This window comes from Lygodium microphyllum, chromosome 4 (assembly GCF_053477565.2).
Source record: "Lygodium microphyllum isolate KBCC chromosome 4, Lygodium_microphyllum_v1.1.10, whole genome shotgun sequence".
NCBI lineage: Eukaryota > Viridiplantae > Streptophyta > Polypodiopsida > Schizaeales > Lygodiaceae > Lygodium > Lygodium microphyllum.
In genome coordinates, this window is record NC_141138.1 from 78,936,345 (window position 1) to 78,954,062 (window position 17,718).

The 17,718-nt window shown below is 44.9% G+C and overlaps 1 protein-coding gene across 4 annotated transcripts in view; it reads left to right on the forward strand.

Moving 5' to 3' along the window:
- Positions 1-1,619: 1,619 nt before the first annotated feature.
- The window catches only part of LOC148037215 (isocitrate dehydrogenase [NADP]-like), a 68,100-nt gene continuing 52,001 nt past the window's right edge, over positions 1,620-17,718 (forward strand). Inside the window, exons 1-3 of one of the 4 annotated variants that reach the window (XM_087676148.1) lie at positions 1,620-2,071; positions 2,207-2,922; positions 3,185-3,228. In XM_087676148.1, coding sequence (XP_087532274.1) covers positions 2,667-2,922; positions 3,185-3,228 — 300 coding nt within the window. In that variant the 5' untranslated portion in view covers positions 1,620-2,071; positions 2,207-2,666. The remainder of the gene's footprint in view (positions 2,072-2,206; positions 2,923-3,184; positions 3,229-17,718) is intronic. The other 3 variants (XM_087676150.1, XM_087676149.1, XM_087676147.1) reach the window with 3 other exon arrangements.

The window sequence follows — 17,718 nt, forward strand, 5'->3', positions numbered from 1 at the left end:
TTGGTATTATGCTAATTATGATAGCTCAAACATGCTAAAATTTGATTGGAAGCACAAACTATCTGTGAATGTCATGATGAGAAATTGTCCCTGCAAATAGGTAGCACAATGGACAATATTTTCAGCATATCTCTGGTATGATTTGTAGCAACATTTGATGCCACATTTGCATTGGTAGTATGCTAATTATGACAGCTCAAACATGTCCCTACAAATAGGCACCATAATGGATACTATTTTCAGCATATGTTTGCCATGATTTATGGCAACATTTGATGCTACATTAGCATTGGTATTATGCTAATTATGATAGCTCAAACATGCTAAAATTTGATTGGAAGCATAAACCATTTGTAAATGTCATGATGAGGAATTGTCCATGCAAATAGGTAGCAAAATATGGTATGGGGATTTGGGTACCAAAAGGATTAACATTGGAAGGAAGAAAGGGAGAGCCTGAGAGAAGGGAGGAGGCCTTGGATGAATATTTACATTGCCTATGAAATGGATGCTCAGACCATTGATGCATATGATGCATGGAGAGAGAGAGAGAGAGAGAGAGAGAGAGAGAGAGAGAGAGAGAGAGAGAGAGAGAGAGAGAGAGAGAGAGAGAGAGAGAGCATACCTGTGATAGATGAAGCCTACAATCACATATGATAAGACCACAGCTACAAGCACCTGCAACCAGAAGCCATGCATTAGCCTGCCACCCTAAACACATGCATGGATGGACTGCACAAGCAATAGAGATGGCTTCCCACAGGATCCCTAGATGAACATAGGCATGGCGACCCCAAATATGACATTTATACAGTAGCACAACAGCAGAGATGAACAACGGCTCCCACGCAAAGGGAAAGAGAGGGATTCGACCCTAGGCCTTGTTGATTGGCGAGTGCGATGGAGGAGCCCACACCCCAACCTATGGACGGAATAGAACAAGGGAGCTCCCTCGCCCTATGGAACACCAAAATAGGGCGGGGGGAGCATTCAAAACCCCCCTTTGTTGGAGCTGTCAGGTGCCCCCGGTTAGTAAGAGGGGGGCGCCCTTTTTCACTTTTTGTGCCTTCCTATTGGCTCGTAAACCTGCACTTGGGCAGTCGTGTTCGGGTGTGTAACGGCTCGGAGTGTGGGTTGAGTTTGATGAACACGTGAGATCAAACTTTGGGATGGCTATGGTGTTATAGGTAACGAGTGATAAGCAAACACTTATCAAAAGGCTTGCTAACTCTCTACAATATTCAATTGATAAGAAAATAATAATTTAAAAAAATTTCAAATTAAATATAGTAACTACGTTTACTATTATAAGCTTGTTAGCAAAAACAAGAAAAGTAACAACTCAAAAGGAAGCCTTTTGCTATTGAAAAAGAATGGAAGGATGTATGAACGATAGCCTTAGCAAAATTTTGGTATTAACGTGGGAGATCCAATAAACAATCTCTAAGTTTTAAAAAATTTGTGTGGAAAATTTCTTGAATCCCTACAACAATCAATTGCGATAGCTTCCCATGAGAGGGTTAGGCTAAAAGGATCTCTCAACGTGCAAAAATGAAATCTCGTTAGGGTTAGGCTTAAAGGATACCTGCAAAAATGAAATCTCGTTAGGGATTCCATAGTCTCAAGGCCTAAAAGATATATTAGCCTCCAAAATGGAAATCTTATTAGGGAATGTGAGACCTCCAAAAATGAAATCTGATTAGGGGAAGTTCTTGAACCCCTGTAGCCTATGAATTTGCCCCCGAAATTGTTATTTGGGAACACTGCAAGCAGGTGGAAAATTGGCCACCTGCGAGCTTCCTCGAGCTGCAGGCGTCTACTATGTAAGACGGTTGACCACGTGGAGAGATGTTTTCAGGTGCCACGTCTTACATTTTTGACGGAGCTCCAAAACCTTGGCCGGCGATCAGCTAGCTGCGTGTGTTTTCGTCGCACGACTGCTTTTTGTTGGCCTGTCTCGAGGTTAGCTCTCGTTGCGACAGCTTTGATCCGGTCTTTCTGGAATTTCGTTTGTTTCTTTTCGTGTCCTTCAGACAGGACTGAAGCAAAACCAGAGCTTCCGTAGGAAACAGTATGTGATTTCTGCCATCATTGCACTACGTGATGTGATCTTTATCTTGCACAGATATATAATGAATGTGGTTTCTGGCATGGTTGTAGTCGGTGATAATGTTCTTGGACAGATATAAGATGATGATTCTTTCAGGGACTGATGATGCTGTGATGACTTTGCCATCATTGGAGTGGATTTTCGATGATGCTATTAATGACTTTGCCATACTTGGAGTGAATTTGTTTATGATCACGATGATGCAGATTCCGTTTCTCAGAGACTGACCGATGAATAAGTTTACCATCTGTCGATGTTGTCTTACCTGTTGAATGAGTGAATTAAATGATGATGATGAATTTTTTACATTTGTCCATGTTGTCTTGCCTGTTGCTTGAGTGAGTTTGATGATGATTATGACGACGACGACGACGACGACGCTCTTTCCGATGGGTCTACTTGCTTATTGAAGGAAGGACTGAAATTGAATTGAAGAGAAGAGGAAAGACGACGACCGCCTCGACGTTTTTGATGAAAGTTTTTCCTGTCACAGGCCTTTGTTCGACAAGAGCAAGAAAGCAAACGCCAAAAAAAGATCCATTATTCTTGGCGAAAGATGCTGATTGGGACCTCACCTAAAGCCTTGCACTCAATCTCCCGTTTCTCCATTGCTTCTCTTTCCTCGTCGTCATCATTTTCGTCTTTTCCACACCTTCCTCTTCGTTCTCATCCTCTGCACTGCGACGTCAAAATTGCTTCACGCTCCGTTCTCGTGCCTTGTCCTGCAGTGTCGACCCGTTCTTCAGCTGCGCATTCCGCGGCCATGGCTTTCGAAAAAATCAAAGTGGAAAATCCGATCGTGGAAATGGACGGTAAATTTCGTCCTTACAGCCCTCACAATGTACCGCATGAGGGATGCCTCACCAAATTTGTTTTTTCCAACAAATTCTCTAAATTCTTTAATACGTCTCGTTTTCAATAGGTGCAGCGTACGCACATAGAACACCGCCAGAAAGATTGTTCTGTATTTGTGGCCTATGATCACATGAAATGGAGATAGATTAAAGTTTGCAAATTGTTGACATTGTAAAGGTACTCTTCAAGGTTTCTAAGGTGATATTATGTGTTGTTTAGGTGATGAGATGACTCGAATAATCTGGCGAATGATTAAGGAAAAGGTGCGTTTGTTATGTGCTACTATAGAAATCAACTCGCAGGAGGAATTTAACAACCGCAATAATTGTTAATTTTTGAGGATTACTTTGCAAAAATTGTGAAAATTTATTGTCAATGGAAAGAAGACTCGTCTGTAACAGGCTGTCTTATCCAAATTACATGTTTGGTTTTTGCATCCAATTGTATGATGCTTTCCCACTTGTTCATGATATTGCATTATCACATTTCTCTAAGTAGGATTTGCTCTATACGAGCATTCTGCTGGGCATATGCCATTTATATGACTTAATTTGACCCTTTGCCTCTTACCTTTCAGTTTTTTAAAGCTCTTATCTTCTGAACTACTCTTTCATCATTCCATTGTAAGACGGTGAAAATGGTGTGGCTTGGCAGGACAAGTTCTAAGTTAAACAAGGGATCAACGAGGTCCTTTGTTTGAAGCAGATTTTCACTAATTTGGACTTGAGGGCAGCACGGAGAGGATAGGGTTTCATAGGCACCAGATCAGAGGGGTCTCAGTCCTTTACTTGGGTGGTTACACTCAATGTTTGATTTAGGGAGTTTGAGGAGAGACATCCAGTATTTGCAGATCATTGAGATGTGGCTGTGTAATCAGTTTCCATCTCCCTGGAGGAGATTTTAGATGTGAGTTTGCAGATGGCAATGTTGTTTACTGTTTGCAGATGGCAATGCTGTTTACTTGTAGGGGGTTCACTAATGTTAGTAGATTTGCAGCAGCCATGGAGACCTGCTGCTCAGCTCCAGGGGCTTTCATTACCTGACAGGTCTTGTGGGTTTTGAGGTTAGCCCCTTTTCAACCTATGAGAAATGTTATTTGGTCAGGACGATTGGCCATTATGGACCTAAGGAGAACACTGCTGTGCAATCTTGTGGTCATAGGACTTCTTCGGGTCACAAAGCCTTGGAAGGAGGAGTTGCTTTTCATAGACACTAGGAATGCACTTCTATGCTACGAGGTCCTTAGAAGCTTAGTGCTGTATCACAAGATGAAGCGTGTTTCGTGGCTTAATTATAGTGATTGCGCATTCATAACATCCTTAGAACATACAAACAAAAGAAAATTCTGTACAAGAATTGGGCCAAATTGATCTGAAGGCCTGCGACAACAAACTAGTCCCTATTGATCTATGCACAAATTCCTTACGGATTTTGTTAATCAAAGCAAGGTCATAGCAACAAACGAGCTCAAAGCATGGCATTGTCCATTTTGATGCAGTTTGTAGGCTGGAGGTCCCTCATTAAATGGTTCAGTAGATAACTCGGATATGTGTCCAATTTCACAATCACTTGAAAACCTCCACAAAACGGCTATGTACTTTGTAAGGTGAGCTTTTGGGAAATGTGTTTCATCAGGTAAGCTTTTTGGTGCACCCATCAATATGTGCATACCCCCTAATACTTTCTTGCCACATCCAAACAAGTTTTGAATCTAACATGCTCCCTATTCTATATTGAGACCCCACTCCGAAATTGTCCACTTAGCCTTGTTCTACATCTTGCCCCAAATATGCACAGCTAACATCGAGTACATTGTTTGAGACAATATCATTTTTGGAACATAATGTATAAACAAACCATGGCTTGTCTAAGGGTTTTGTGTAGTGCACTTAATGGCGGGAGTTTCTGCTGAACAACATGTTTGTATGAAGGACAATGGGCTGGTCATGATGCAATTAAGATCATGTGCAAGGCCCAAGGCAGTTGTGTGGAAAGCCAAGATCGTTGCTTTGTGTGTAGGGGAGCAAAAACAGAAATGAAGTTTGATGACATGGCACACTGAAAGTTGGGCTGTTTTGATTCAATGTTGCAACTAGTTGACTAGCATGTTTTGTGAGGCCTATTTATGGTGATTGCAGATTGTGGGTGTCATTATCATGGTCAAGGACCATAAGCATCTTGGTGATTATCAGCGTCGTGGTGGATCGGGGAGTGGAAGTCATTGAGTCTCCTTTCACCTTCAGCAAGAATGTGATATAGAGTGATTATGGTTGTCTTGTGTGAAGTCATTGACAAGATCATGAGTGCGGGAAGACGTGAGTGTGAGTGAGTGATTGGAGAGGCACAGACGGGAGAGTTCATGGCTGGACAGGATTGAGTGAACACTGATGGTGATTGATTGGGATTGTTTTGGAGGGGCAAGAATGTGCTTTGTGGTTACAAGAGTGCAGGAGTATATTATATTATGCACATCTTGAGCTGTGGAGCCATACTTTGTACATCTCCACATTATTGCTTCAAATTTAGGATTGATGTCTGAGGATAGTTTCTGCCTTTATGAAGGTTTTGTATGAAGAGCTCGTGATGCAAGTAGAGGTAGCATGTGGAGGGCACAGGTGATACGCTTGGTGGCGATATAAGCGCTTACTACTTTTCAAAGCCAAATGACTTCTTCCTTATTGATGGTCCCTCAGCTTTGAGGAAATTATCAACATTGTATAATGTGTGGAGCAAAGGTTGGAGTGGTTGGAGTAATTGGTGGTCCTAGATTCAATGAATGAGTTCAAAGACTCTCCATATGTTGGGGTTCGCTGGGGACAGGAGCCTTGAACGGGGCACATTGTGACTTGAAGCCATGGTGATAAGTTTTGGTGTTAATTTGATCAGTGAGGGTGGGAGAATGGGTGAGAGAGAGAGAGTTATTATTGAGCTTCAAGTGGATGTGAGAGAGAGTAGATGAAAGAAACAGTTCTTGTATTGTTGTTATGCTACATAGTGGCTGAAATGGGCAATTCTAGCTACCTGTCCAACCTAAAATTTCAGAGGGCAAATAATTAGTTATTTAACTTAGGAAGTGCCACAACATTAGAAAGTGCAGTCCCCTTTATGAATTGAATGGCCTTGGGTCAAGCATGTTGCTGCCAAAGAAGGACTCATGTGTTAACCATGCTGTAGGAACACCTGCTTCTATCAATCAAGCATGTTCAGCTTGTTGGCGGCAATCCCTTTCCTTCCACATAGATATCAGCATGTCATGCTGTCAAAAGTGGATTCAGCAATGAAAGCATAAACAGATGCTGTAATAAACTTCTGAACACAAGGACAGGAGAAGAACGCAAAAGGACATTGCAAAGAAGAGAACTCAAAAGAATGCTCGGGAAATGGAATCCATATACCAAACAGGAGAATGACACGTACAACAGTGAGTCACTGGCTTGTAGGCACTGGCACGGGGTCCCTCTCTCCACAGAACTTGTAGGCGATGATATGACTAAAAGAGGAGGGAGCCTGATATAAATAGGAGAAGACAATGCCAAACTAGGAGCAGGTCAGCTAACATTTAATGCTGGTCAGCCAGCACAAAGTGCCCTGTATAAGCATCATAAGTGCCACAATAAAATCCTTAAAATGCCTAGCCATGCCTGGCATAACTTAGACTCACACATGAGCTATTTGGACTGCTAACACCCTCTCTTAGATCATGGGTGATTTGATACAATACAATGATACAATGATAAAGTCTAATCATGGTCCATACAACAAAGAGTCACTAGACTAGAACCATGAATATCCAAGTAGTGGGTGATCAAGCCACCACCAAGGTACCTCGGAGAGAACCTGATGTTGATGTTGATTGTACCAACTCTTGAAAGTCTATCAACAATGTCTCGTAGTAGCATATAAGACCATCCCATCAAAAATGCCTCTAAATATACGAGTGTTAACCGTCAGATAAACAAGGTGGAAAATCTGGAAAAGCTAAAGCAGAAGACAAAGGCCAAGGCAAAGTGAAATGGAAGTCGAAGGCGCACCAAGAAAAATCTAGGAACATAAGAAGCGCAGAAAAGTCCTAAATAAGGGAAAAAGGCGCATAAGGAAAAGCGCAAGTCAATACTTTTGTAAAAGAGCGCAAGCGCATCATGATTTAATTTAAGAAGTGCCGGGCTCTCATCCATGCAATTTGTAAATGTAGACGGGCGGTGGAAAGGAAGCTAGGAAGATAGAAGGACAATGGGAAAAAGGGCCTAGGCCACGGCCGCCTATGTAAAAAAGGGGATAAGGGGATGACCGCCTAAAAGAGATTTAGGGTTTTGTATATAAAGTTGAAGAGTGAATGAGAAGTTCATTTTTGTGTGTGGCCAAAAGTGGTTCTTCTCTTCTTCTTCTTGTTCTTGCTTACTTGAGCTTGTGCTTGAGAGAGGGAGTGTGAGTGTGAGGGAGTGAGTGTGTGAGGGCGAGGGACCGGGGAGGAGAAGCTCTCCATCTTCTCCTCTCTTCTTTTCTTCTCTTCTCCTCTTGTCTTGCTCGTGGCTATGGAGCTTGGAGGATGGAGCTTGAGGATGGAGCTTGCTTGAAGCTTGCACTTGGATCGTGGAGCTACCGGAGTGCGCGGGAGAGGAGGTAACTCGATCGACATGGAGGTAAGCTCACTATATCCATAGATATGGATGGCGCGTCGGCTATGTGAGAGGTAGCCATTAGTGCTCGGCTTGGAACGCTTGAAGCAATAAGCGGTCCGTGGGTCTTGGTGGTTGAGGAAAAGCTCCTACATTTTGGTTCGTTGCCGGGACCAACGGATTCAATCCTTAAGCGCTTGCGCGCTTCAAATCGAGCATTGAAGTAGGGTTTTTCCCCGAACCGGTGCTTGAGGTAGATAGGTAGGAAGCGAGGGAGTTTGAAGAGATATTCGATCTCCTTAGCAAGTAGGTTTTTGTTGTTTTGGACTTGGGAAAGTATGATGGAGTAGTGTAGGTATTTTCCTTATGATTTTTTCTTGCATCTAGGAAGGATAGGAGCAAAACATTGGAGCAAACAGTAGGGTTTTCTGTTGCTGTATAACAGGCTGAAAGAGGGAAAAGAAGGGCATAAAGTGAAATTTTGGGTTAAATGTTGGTGAAGGGAGCAAGACTAAGGTGAGTGCAGGCCTGGGTAGGGTGATAAGGGGTCAGGAGTGGCAAGAAAGGCCACATTTTGCAATGCAGGGTTTTAGGAAAGTAGGAGAGAGGGAGAAAGCTTCATCGCGTGGATCCACTTCGATCTGGCCATCCAGGAGTTAGTTGCCCAGCCCAAGTAATTCTACACCTTCCCCTACGTGAGTAGGTTGGATCTGGAGGTGCTCAGTAGGTAGGAAGCCCTCGATTGCTCGGTGTGACGAATTCTTTGAAGTTCGGCAAAAATCGCGTCCCGTTCGGCCCATCCGAGTGACGGCGATTTTGGGCCGAGTTCCAGAATCGGCTCTCGAACTGCTCGGCCATTTGGCCCTCGGATCGCTCGGCCTCGGCCCACTACTGCTCGGACCACCTGACTCGGACCACTCGACTCAGATGCGTCGAAATTCGGCCCTTGGCCCACTCAACTTGGACATCCACTTCTCGGCTCGTCCGAATCGACCATTCGGACCAACTTTCAAATTTGGCCATCGGTCCACCTGACTCAGCCCTCGGCCCACTCGGCCCTCGGACGGGCAGAATTGGGCATTCGGCCCCTGCAACTCGGACTTGCTGGGCCGAATTCGGTTTTGTCCAAATTTTAACCCTTAGACCTGAAACTGACCGAGAGACCTTATAGAGCCGAAACCACATCATAGATCTATCACTGGGTTGAAATCTAGAGCAAGTAGTTCAAAACTTGGTAAAAAACGGTCCTTCAAATTGCGTATGGTGTTTACTGTAATGGCCTTGCGGGCCGGGGAGGGGGGACTGCCTCCCCCGGACCCCCGTAGAGGAGGCTCTGCCCCCTCCACACCTCCCCCAAGTAGATTGGAGAGAAAACGCGTGCCGTGACAGGTTCTTCAAATTGGACCCTAGTGTAGTAATGGCTCTACACGAGCATGGATTCTCACTTGCAAAAAAGCAACCAAAAGCCCATACTCAAATAGAGACAAACAGAGACCCTAGAACCTCAATGGGCCAATCTAGCCAACAAGGGCAAAAAGGCCACATTGCAAAAACACGTACATGTTGTATTTGAACTGCATCTGGTTAAAGCGAAAAGCAACAACATCAAGCTACAACAGCGAGGATGACTAGATATGACAGTCGTGATGATAGATGCTCCTTGAATAGCACTGCACAGACGATCCAAGACATCAGTGGAGAATCCACATCTAGTCGTGCAGTTGGGGACTTAATGACATTTGTTAGAAGGCTTAAATTTACAAGCCAAGACCTGGAAGACGAAGACATAGTACCACCTGCTTATCTTAGGGTCAAACTCACCGCGGAAAGAGAGCACACTATCGATGCTCTGATTGATGAAGGATTAGATTTTAATATCTTGACCTATGAAGCATGGACTCTACTAGGCCAACCAGAGCTCACATCGACTAATGCAACTCTTAGCCCTTACGAGGGACACCCTCAAGCACTCATAGTGAAGGGCAAAATCCTTGCGACAATTCAAACTGAAAGCTTGCCTATCCTATTTCATGTTCCTTCAAATAGTGCTAATTGCAGGAAGGAAATCCTCCTAGGAAGACCCTTTAAAAGGGCGACCAAGTGTGAGGCCGGCTATGTAGCACAGAGAATACACCTGATACTATTAGGTGTGAGGATAGTCACAACCTTTAGCAAGGGTGACCTCATCGAACCTTGAGGGAAAGGCAAGGAAGGTGCTGACATAACAATCAAGCCTACTAACGAGAGCAAGGACTTGTTGGAAGAGTTGATACAAGCACAGGTCGAATAACGAGAATCAGTGAGTGAGGCCATGCCTGAAACAAGAAGGTCAAGAGACAATGCCAAGGACGGGCTTTGGACTTACAAATATCGTAAAAGACCCCAAAAGAAGCCCAAGCCTTATAGACAAAGGTATTGATGGAGAGTCGGCACAACGCCACGATGGATATCCAAAGCGTTGCTACGAGCTCAAGGGTATTATGCAGGTGATCGATGGATTTGGGTACCAAAACCCCCTGCTAAACCACCTCTATCAGTCGAAGGCTAGATTGCATCAAAAGCAACGAAGCACAGGAGGAAATTTAAGAGAAACTCCAGGTCTCGGGGCAAGAAACCAAACATGAGTGTTCGAAAGAAAGAGCCTCAGCCTAGCATGCTTAATAAGCAGATGTAAGATGTAACCATTGAGCGTGCACAAAGACCACTAGTGCTCAAGGAGCTTTTGACTTCCCAAGAGGATAATGAGTACCAGAGGCACAACGCTGCTCGTGAGAAGGCTGATTGCTCAACAAAGCAAATGGCACAATCGTCTAATAGCCTCGAGCAAATCATTCAGCCAGTGCCAAGTCCACCTAAGAGTCCTAGATCTCCTACACCCTCTTTTCCCAAACGGACACAGGAAGTACAACAGCAATCGTCAAGGGCGGCTGCTCAATCCCAATCTCTATCTCCATCTAAGCTTCCAAATGTCCAAGAGGTGGGACATGACACCATCCGTAGCTCTCGGCCCAAGGGTATGCCTGTGCAATCTATTGTGACTAGAACAACTGAGGCTTGATCTGCACAAGTGAATGCTCAAAGGGCAACAAAAGACACGACCACTTTTAATCGGTCTGACTTGACACAACAATCCACCAATAGTAGCCAGTCCACTGAACTAGCTACTACTACTTCCAATCAGGGATCACAACAGTCACAGCCCTTGGCCGTGATAACGACCCTTGCGGAACGTGTCCTTAGCAGTTCACCTGTGGAGGACGTGCTGCAACTAGCATCCTTGACAACTCCAGCACTTCCAAAGCACCTAAAGCCTAGGCTTGAGGAGAAACCTCTCAAAGATGTGGCTGAGGAGATGGTACATCTGACCAATCAACCTAGCAATGCTGTCCATCAGGTCGTAGTTACGTCCCATGAGGACACACCAGAGAAGGGGAAAGCTGAGACCCAACCAAGCACATCAACGGCTGACCTAGTTCAGGGTCCTGAGTCGTTAAGTTATGCACCTTCACTGACCAAGAAAAAGAGGAGACAACAGCCAAAACAACAACAGTTACAGGTGATTGTGGACCCCAAGAACATTGAGACCAAGAGTGCTGGAGAGCTGAGGAATAAAGCATTAAGTTCATCCACCAATGAACCCATTGATGTCTCTCCTAATAGCGGTGAAACCTCAGACACATCCGTGTGTTCTGAAAAATCAAAGCAGCCATTACCATCAACGGTTGCTTGCAACACTCAATCCATCGACAACACAACTCACATTGACCAATCAAGAGTGGATACAACACTGTTACAACAGGGTGACAAATCTACACCAGTCACATGCGAGGAGAACCATGACAAAATAGCAGCAAAACCTTAGGAAAAATGCACAAACCCTGAGAGCATAAGCAATCCTAGCGTTGATCAATCTTGCTCATCTAGGCCTGAGCTCCCAGCTATGCTAAAGTCTAGGCAAACTCCTAGAACCTTGCATGAGATAGCAACCGAGCAAGCCCTCGTTGAACATAGAAGTGTCGCAGAATGCTTAATTGATTTGGATGCTAAGCTCAAAGTGTTTGCACGTGTCTATGTCCTTGTGGACATGGGTGCATTCCCTAAGGAGCAGCTTGAAGAATACTTGCCATTTTCCCTATCCTGGGAAGAGCAAGAACATCTTGACGAGCACTATGACAGGCTCTTGCATGAACGCATGCGACTCACCTCTGACGAGGAAGCCGACGAACTACGCTTAACTATAACATTCAATGATGTGCTCTGCCAACCAAATCTCTTAGAAATAGAGCAACTAAAGCGATAATGAGAGGATTGAAGTCAATTTGAAAAACGTTGGTTTGAAAACCGCGTTGCAATGGCCGAACTAGGAGCCCAAATTATGACGGTCTCAAAGGAACGGTTGCGGTCTCAAAGAGACCCAATCTATGTGGCGCCGAGTTCCTTCGAGTACTGACTGCCATTCAGGGTATGGACTTAGTCGGAACTAGCCAAGAGAACTCTCTAGCTGATAAGGTTCTCACTGAGGAGGAGCTACATGTTGTAAGTAGACTCGGACAAGGTACCATGATACTTGATGTTGCAAAATACCTGATGTTATTAAGAAGGCTACCGCGGGTACTGGATGCGTGTGCCACACTCCAGTACAATCCTGAGTTCTACAATTGGTTTTTATCCTCACGAAGTGACTTGGATTCATAAATATGTACATAAATAAACAATGAATTTTGTGACCCTGTATAGATAATATCAACACACACAAGCAATGATAGTCAAGCGCAGGGAGAAGAGTTGGGTTTGACAAGCTGAGCTTCTCAGGTCCTCCTCTCACCACACATTTAAAAGTCATGTGACCATTCCCGCCTCCAGGTGGAGGGCATGCAACCCTCATTACCACCATAGGAAGCCCTGACCAATATCTCTAATGGTTTAGATGGGGCACCGACCTGTTCCCTTTTCGGTCTATCCTTCCGAGGATGAGCCCTGTCCCACTCCATGACAACCAGTCCACGTAACTTAGCATAAGCCAAGATCTGCTAATGGCTGGAAGCAAAACGAACATTAATAGGGGGCTGTCCCTCTATAACAAATGTTGCATGCCTCACCTCTCCCCTCCTCATCATATGCGCTTGATAACCCACTGTATAATCCCTTCCATGCGAATAGTTTTATCCTGCCTCAAGGCCTAATCCTTGGTTCGCATTTTGTAGGTCCCCCTACGGTAGCCGACATGGAGCACCTAGTGCAGCTGACTTGCAAGGACGCTATCTGCCGTCGAAGGGAGTATGTAGCACAAGCTCCTCCACCGGAACGCTACGTACTTATCCTTAAAAGGTACGCAAAGAAACGAGGCCCCAAGCGACACCGCCCCGGACGTAGGCAAAAAAATCCCTAGGCCAGGGGAATAGAAGCTCAAGGGAGTACATGGGGCGTGGCAACACCAGTCGTGCGGGCCCCCACCAGATGCTCGGGCACTAGGTGCTCGAAAGAGGAGAGGGCAGCTCGAGACAAGTAGGAATTTGATGCATTGTTCAAAAGCATTTTGGAAACAGTTGTGGCCAGGGACTACACCATTCAGGTCCTAGCCGACATCTTTCCTGTCCAACCTCACAGGAGCCCCTCACCAGCAGAGCCTCAGTCGTCCGACCACCCGGACTCGCCCCGCCTCGTACAAATAGAGTAGTCCCACATTGTGTAAAAGGCTTATCAAATGCTACATGGCCATGACTTTTTGTCTCTAAAGGGTTACATGTTGACATGTTCCCCAATTGTACAAACTTTTCATATCTGCGTTAACTATATTTCACGTCTTTAGCAAAGAAAAAAGATAATCAAGCGTAGGTGATAAGTATCTAAGTCAACACCATGGAATTCAGATAAGTAATGTCTCCTTGTGTTGCACTGGTTTATTATAGTTGTGGCATGTGCTGTGCATGTACTCTCATGAAGTGACAAGTGGATGCAGGATGACGCAGGTCTTTGTGCGAAAGTGTTCAATACCCAAGACACCACAAGACCGCCAACCCCACGAAGAGCCACGACAAAGCTATGTTGCTGAAAGCAAAAATCACCCTGGCCGATCACCCACATCGCATGGCCCAAAGCATGATCATAACTACTTTCTCTTTCCGGGTTACACTCTACACTGGGCACCATGGCAGCTCTTATCTCAGTTGTACCAACATCGCACGTTCCAAAGAGGGTTGCAAAATCTCAAGTGTATTTCCCCATCTCAACAACTGCTTCTCCAACAATGAGGCTAAGACACAATCATCGCTGTAATATCCATTTCTTGAGCCTTCGAAGCTTGATATTTCCTAACCCATTGAAGGCTGATAGTCTCAACATATTGCAATGGTTGTACTCAGGCAAGTTCAAAAAAAAAAAGAAGAAGAGAAAGAAAGAAATAAAGAAAAAAAACAAGAAAAAGAAAAGAAAAAAAAAGAAAAAGGAAAAGAAAAAAGAAAAGAACGAAAAAATAAGAAGCACCCACGATCACAGCACAACACCTAGGGGTCCTCAAATTAAGTACGTCCAATGACCTTGGTCGGCTGGCTCCGTCCCTAGTCCCTAGCCCTTTAACATCACCCACAATTGTTCAGGGCACATCAAGGGCAGGACATACCCAGGGAGCTTGTCTTGCCTATGGTTAGACCTGCCACCCTGACCCATTCGCACGATTTCCTCCTGCACTCTGCCTTAATACCATTGCAATCAATTGTGATAAACACCGCATGAATGGCCATGAAAAGTACACTGTCCTCATCAAGCAAGTCCAATAGGTCCCAGTGACCGAAAGTGTGGTGTCCCTGTGTTCAATTATACTACGTCGTGCAGTCACAACGCAAAGGATGTCTCATACACCTTCACGTGTACTTCTTTTCAACATGGACAACTTTGCTTCATCCACACATTGTTACGAGAAACCAGCCCGTAGTCTTCTAACTACGTAATATCTAAGTATGCATGAGCACTCATATAATATCTTCATCGAAATATATACACAGTTTGGGTCCTCAAGTGCAGGACAATACTCTCAGCTTGCTTAGAGTTCGACCTGTCTCCCAAACTAATTAAACTATGTCTTGTGCACGATAGAGAAAACTAGCACTACCCCTAGGGAGAGACCACCTATGAGGGGTTTTCAATTGCAAGTATTGAAGACTTCAACGAAAGTGTCGTTCGCTCTTCATCGACATCCAACTTTGAATTCTTATCATCCTGCAAGCCCACCAAGAATCGTCATGTGCAGAATCCCCAACAAACTAACACTTGTGCTGGCCATCAGTGCAATTCCCAACAAAGAACAACCCTACCACCAACTCCAACAACCCTACCACCAGCCACCTAGGCCACCAACGTGCCCCCAATGACCTTCCTCCACACCACCACCAACACTCCTCCACGGCAATCACCGATGTCCCTTCCACCCACGTCTTCAGTGCAGGATAAAGCTTGCTATCTACGACGGTGAGTGCCATGGGACTGGCACTCGTCTAGGAGGGGGGTAATGTTAACCGTCAGACGAACAAGGTGGAAAATCTGGAAAAGCTAAAGTAGAAGACAAAGGCCAAGGCAAAGTGAAACGGAAGACGAAGGCGCGCCAAGAAAAATCTAGAAACACAAGAAGCGCAGAAAAGTCCTAAATAAGGGAAAAAGGCGTGCAAGGAAAAGCGCAAGTTAATACTTTTGTAAAAGAGTACAAGCGCATCATGATTTAATTTAAGGAGCGCCGGGCTCTCACCCATGTAATTTATAAATGTAGACGGGCGGTGGAAAGAAAGCTAGGAAGATAGAAGGACAATGGGAAAAAGGGCCTAGGCCACGGCCGGCCATGTAAAAAAGGGGATAAGGGGATGACCGCCCAAAAGAGATTTAGGGTTTTGTATATAAAGTTGAAAAGTGAATGAGAAGCTCATTCTTGTGTGTGGCCAAAGTGGTTCTCCTCTTCTTCTTCTTCTTCTTCTTGTTCTTGCTTGCTTGAGCTTGTGCTTGAGAGAGGGAGTGTGAGAGTGTGAGGGAGTGAGTGTGTGAGGGCGAGGGACCGGGGAGAAGCTCTCCATCTTCTCCTCTCTTCTTCTCTTCTCTTCTCTTCTCTTGTCTTGCTCGCGGCTATGGAGCTTGAAGCATGGAGCTTGAGGATGGAGCTTGCTTGAAGCTTGCACTTGGATCGTGGAGCTACCGGAGTGCGCGGGAGAGGAGGTAACTCGATTGGCATGGAGGGCATGTTGGAGAGAGTGAAAAAGAAAGTCGTGGCGAGAGACTAATGTCACGAAGAGAAGGGGAACAACGAGAGGCAAACAATGTCTATTGTCTACTAGTTGATAGCTATTGAGCAACACCGAGGAAGTCTACCAGTACGTTCAGGGCAATAGCAACTAAGAGCCATTTGGGTCAGGCTAAGGGCTGAATTATCATGGTGGCGAGATGATCCACAATAGGGCCTACACATGTGTTAGCGGTTTAGACAACTCATGTGTGAGCATGGCTAGGCATTTTAAGGTTTTATTGTGGCATTTATGATGCTTATTTGGGGCATTTATGCTGGCCGACCTGCTCCTATTTTGACATTGTTTTCTCCCATTTATATCAGGCTCCCTCCTAATTCAATCATATCATCACCTATAGGTTCTATGGAGAGAGGGAGCCGATGCCAATGCCTACGAGCCAGTGACTCACTCATGTTTGGTACATGGATTTCATTTCCCGAGCATTCTTTTGAGTTCTCTTCTTTGCAGTGTTCTTTTATGTTCTTTTGTGTTTTCCTCTAATGTCCTTACATTTGCACAAGGATTGCAAAGAGTTAGTGGCTTTAAGGAAGAAGAAGAAGAAGAAGAAGTAGGATCCTCACTCCTCTGCTAAGTCATCCTCTTCCTCAGACTCCGACTCGGATCCTTCAGCCAAGGCAGAGGCGTGGACAGGGTCATCTTCTTTAGGCCGCAAAAAGGGCTTGGCGGCCCCTCCTGCACTTCTTTTTCAATAAAGCTAAAGAAATACCGAAAGGGCGCCAATTTTGGGGCCAATCAGGGGGTAGGATCCTCCTAAAATTTAGGGACCCCCCCAATATGGGTGTCATATGAAAGCTTTTTCCGTGTACATCGCAAAAACAGTATCGGAATCTTCATGTGACTTTCCTATGCAAAGAAATGTGCATTTCAAGCTTTTAGCCTACACATGTACATTGTACAAGCATTTCATGATCATGCCATCTTGTTGATTGTAACTGTTTGTTCTGGCGGATCTAGCCCACACTTCAAGGCATCAATCCTTTCTGTGTGCGAGTCTAACCCTAATATGCGTGAGTTCTGGTCAGAGGCGCCCAATCGGGCCATATAGGTGGAAGTGTGAACTATCTTTTCTCTAACCCACCGCATGGGTCCACCATAACCTGTGACCACTTATCAGTGGCTAGCTCCAATGCACTTTTCTTTATATCTAATTAGTGCAAAGGAAACAAATTTAATAAATCATTATATAGACAAATTTATGAAAAGGGATACAAATTCTGTTTCTATAGAGTTGTGACATTTACTGTTAATAGAACCTAAGGTATTGGTTAAGTTGGGTTAATAGGGTACGGCCCTGACCCAAGGACATAAGGGTTAACAAACAAATCCTTGGGAATCTTGCCAAGTCGCAATTGATCCCAGATCGAATGCTGGATGCATTCGGAGAGCAGGATTCACTCCTTAGCAGTTGGCCAAATAACGACCATTGGAAATGATTGTGCTTGTAACAGTTTAAAGAGCACTGTTTGCTTTGTTTGCTCAATGAACTAAAGGATGAAAATATATCTAATGCTTCAGGTTGAAGGCCTGAAGGGAGAGGCAACCTCAGTTATCCTTGACTGTCTGCCAGACCCTAACCAAGAGGGTTGTTAGCCGCACCGGGAGCGTGGACCGAACCCGCCGTGTGAGGTCTCTCCGTTGAGCGCTACTTGGAGCAAGAGGACGCTTGGGTGCCAGGGGGGGCTCTGGCCGTAAATTCCTCGCCTTTCGGGCCCTGCACAAGAGGCTAACATGACTCGGGATTGGATCTCGAGGCCCACATACTAGTCTATGGGCGGAATCTTGGATTAGTAATCCTTGTGGATTGCTGGATAGCCTTCGAGTGGATTATGGATAAGCCTGTGGGTTGGACTTT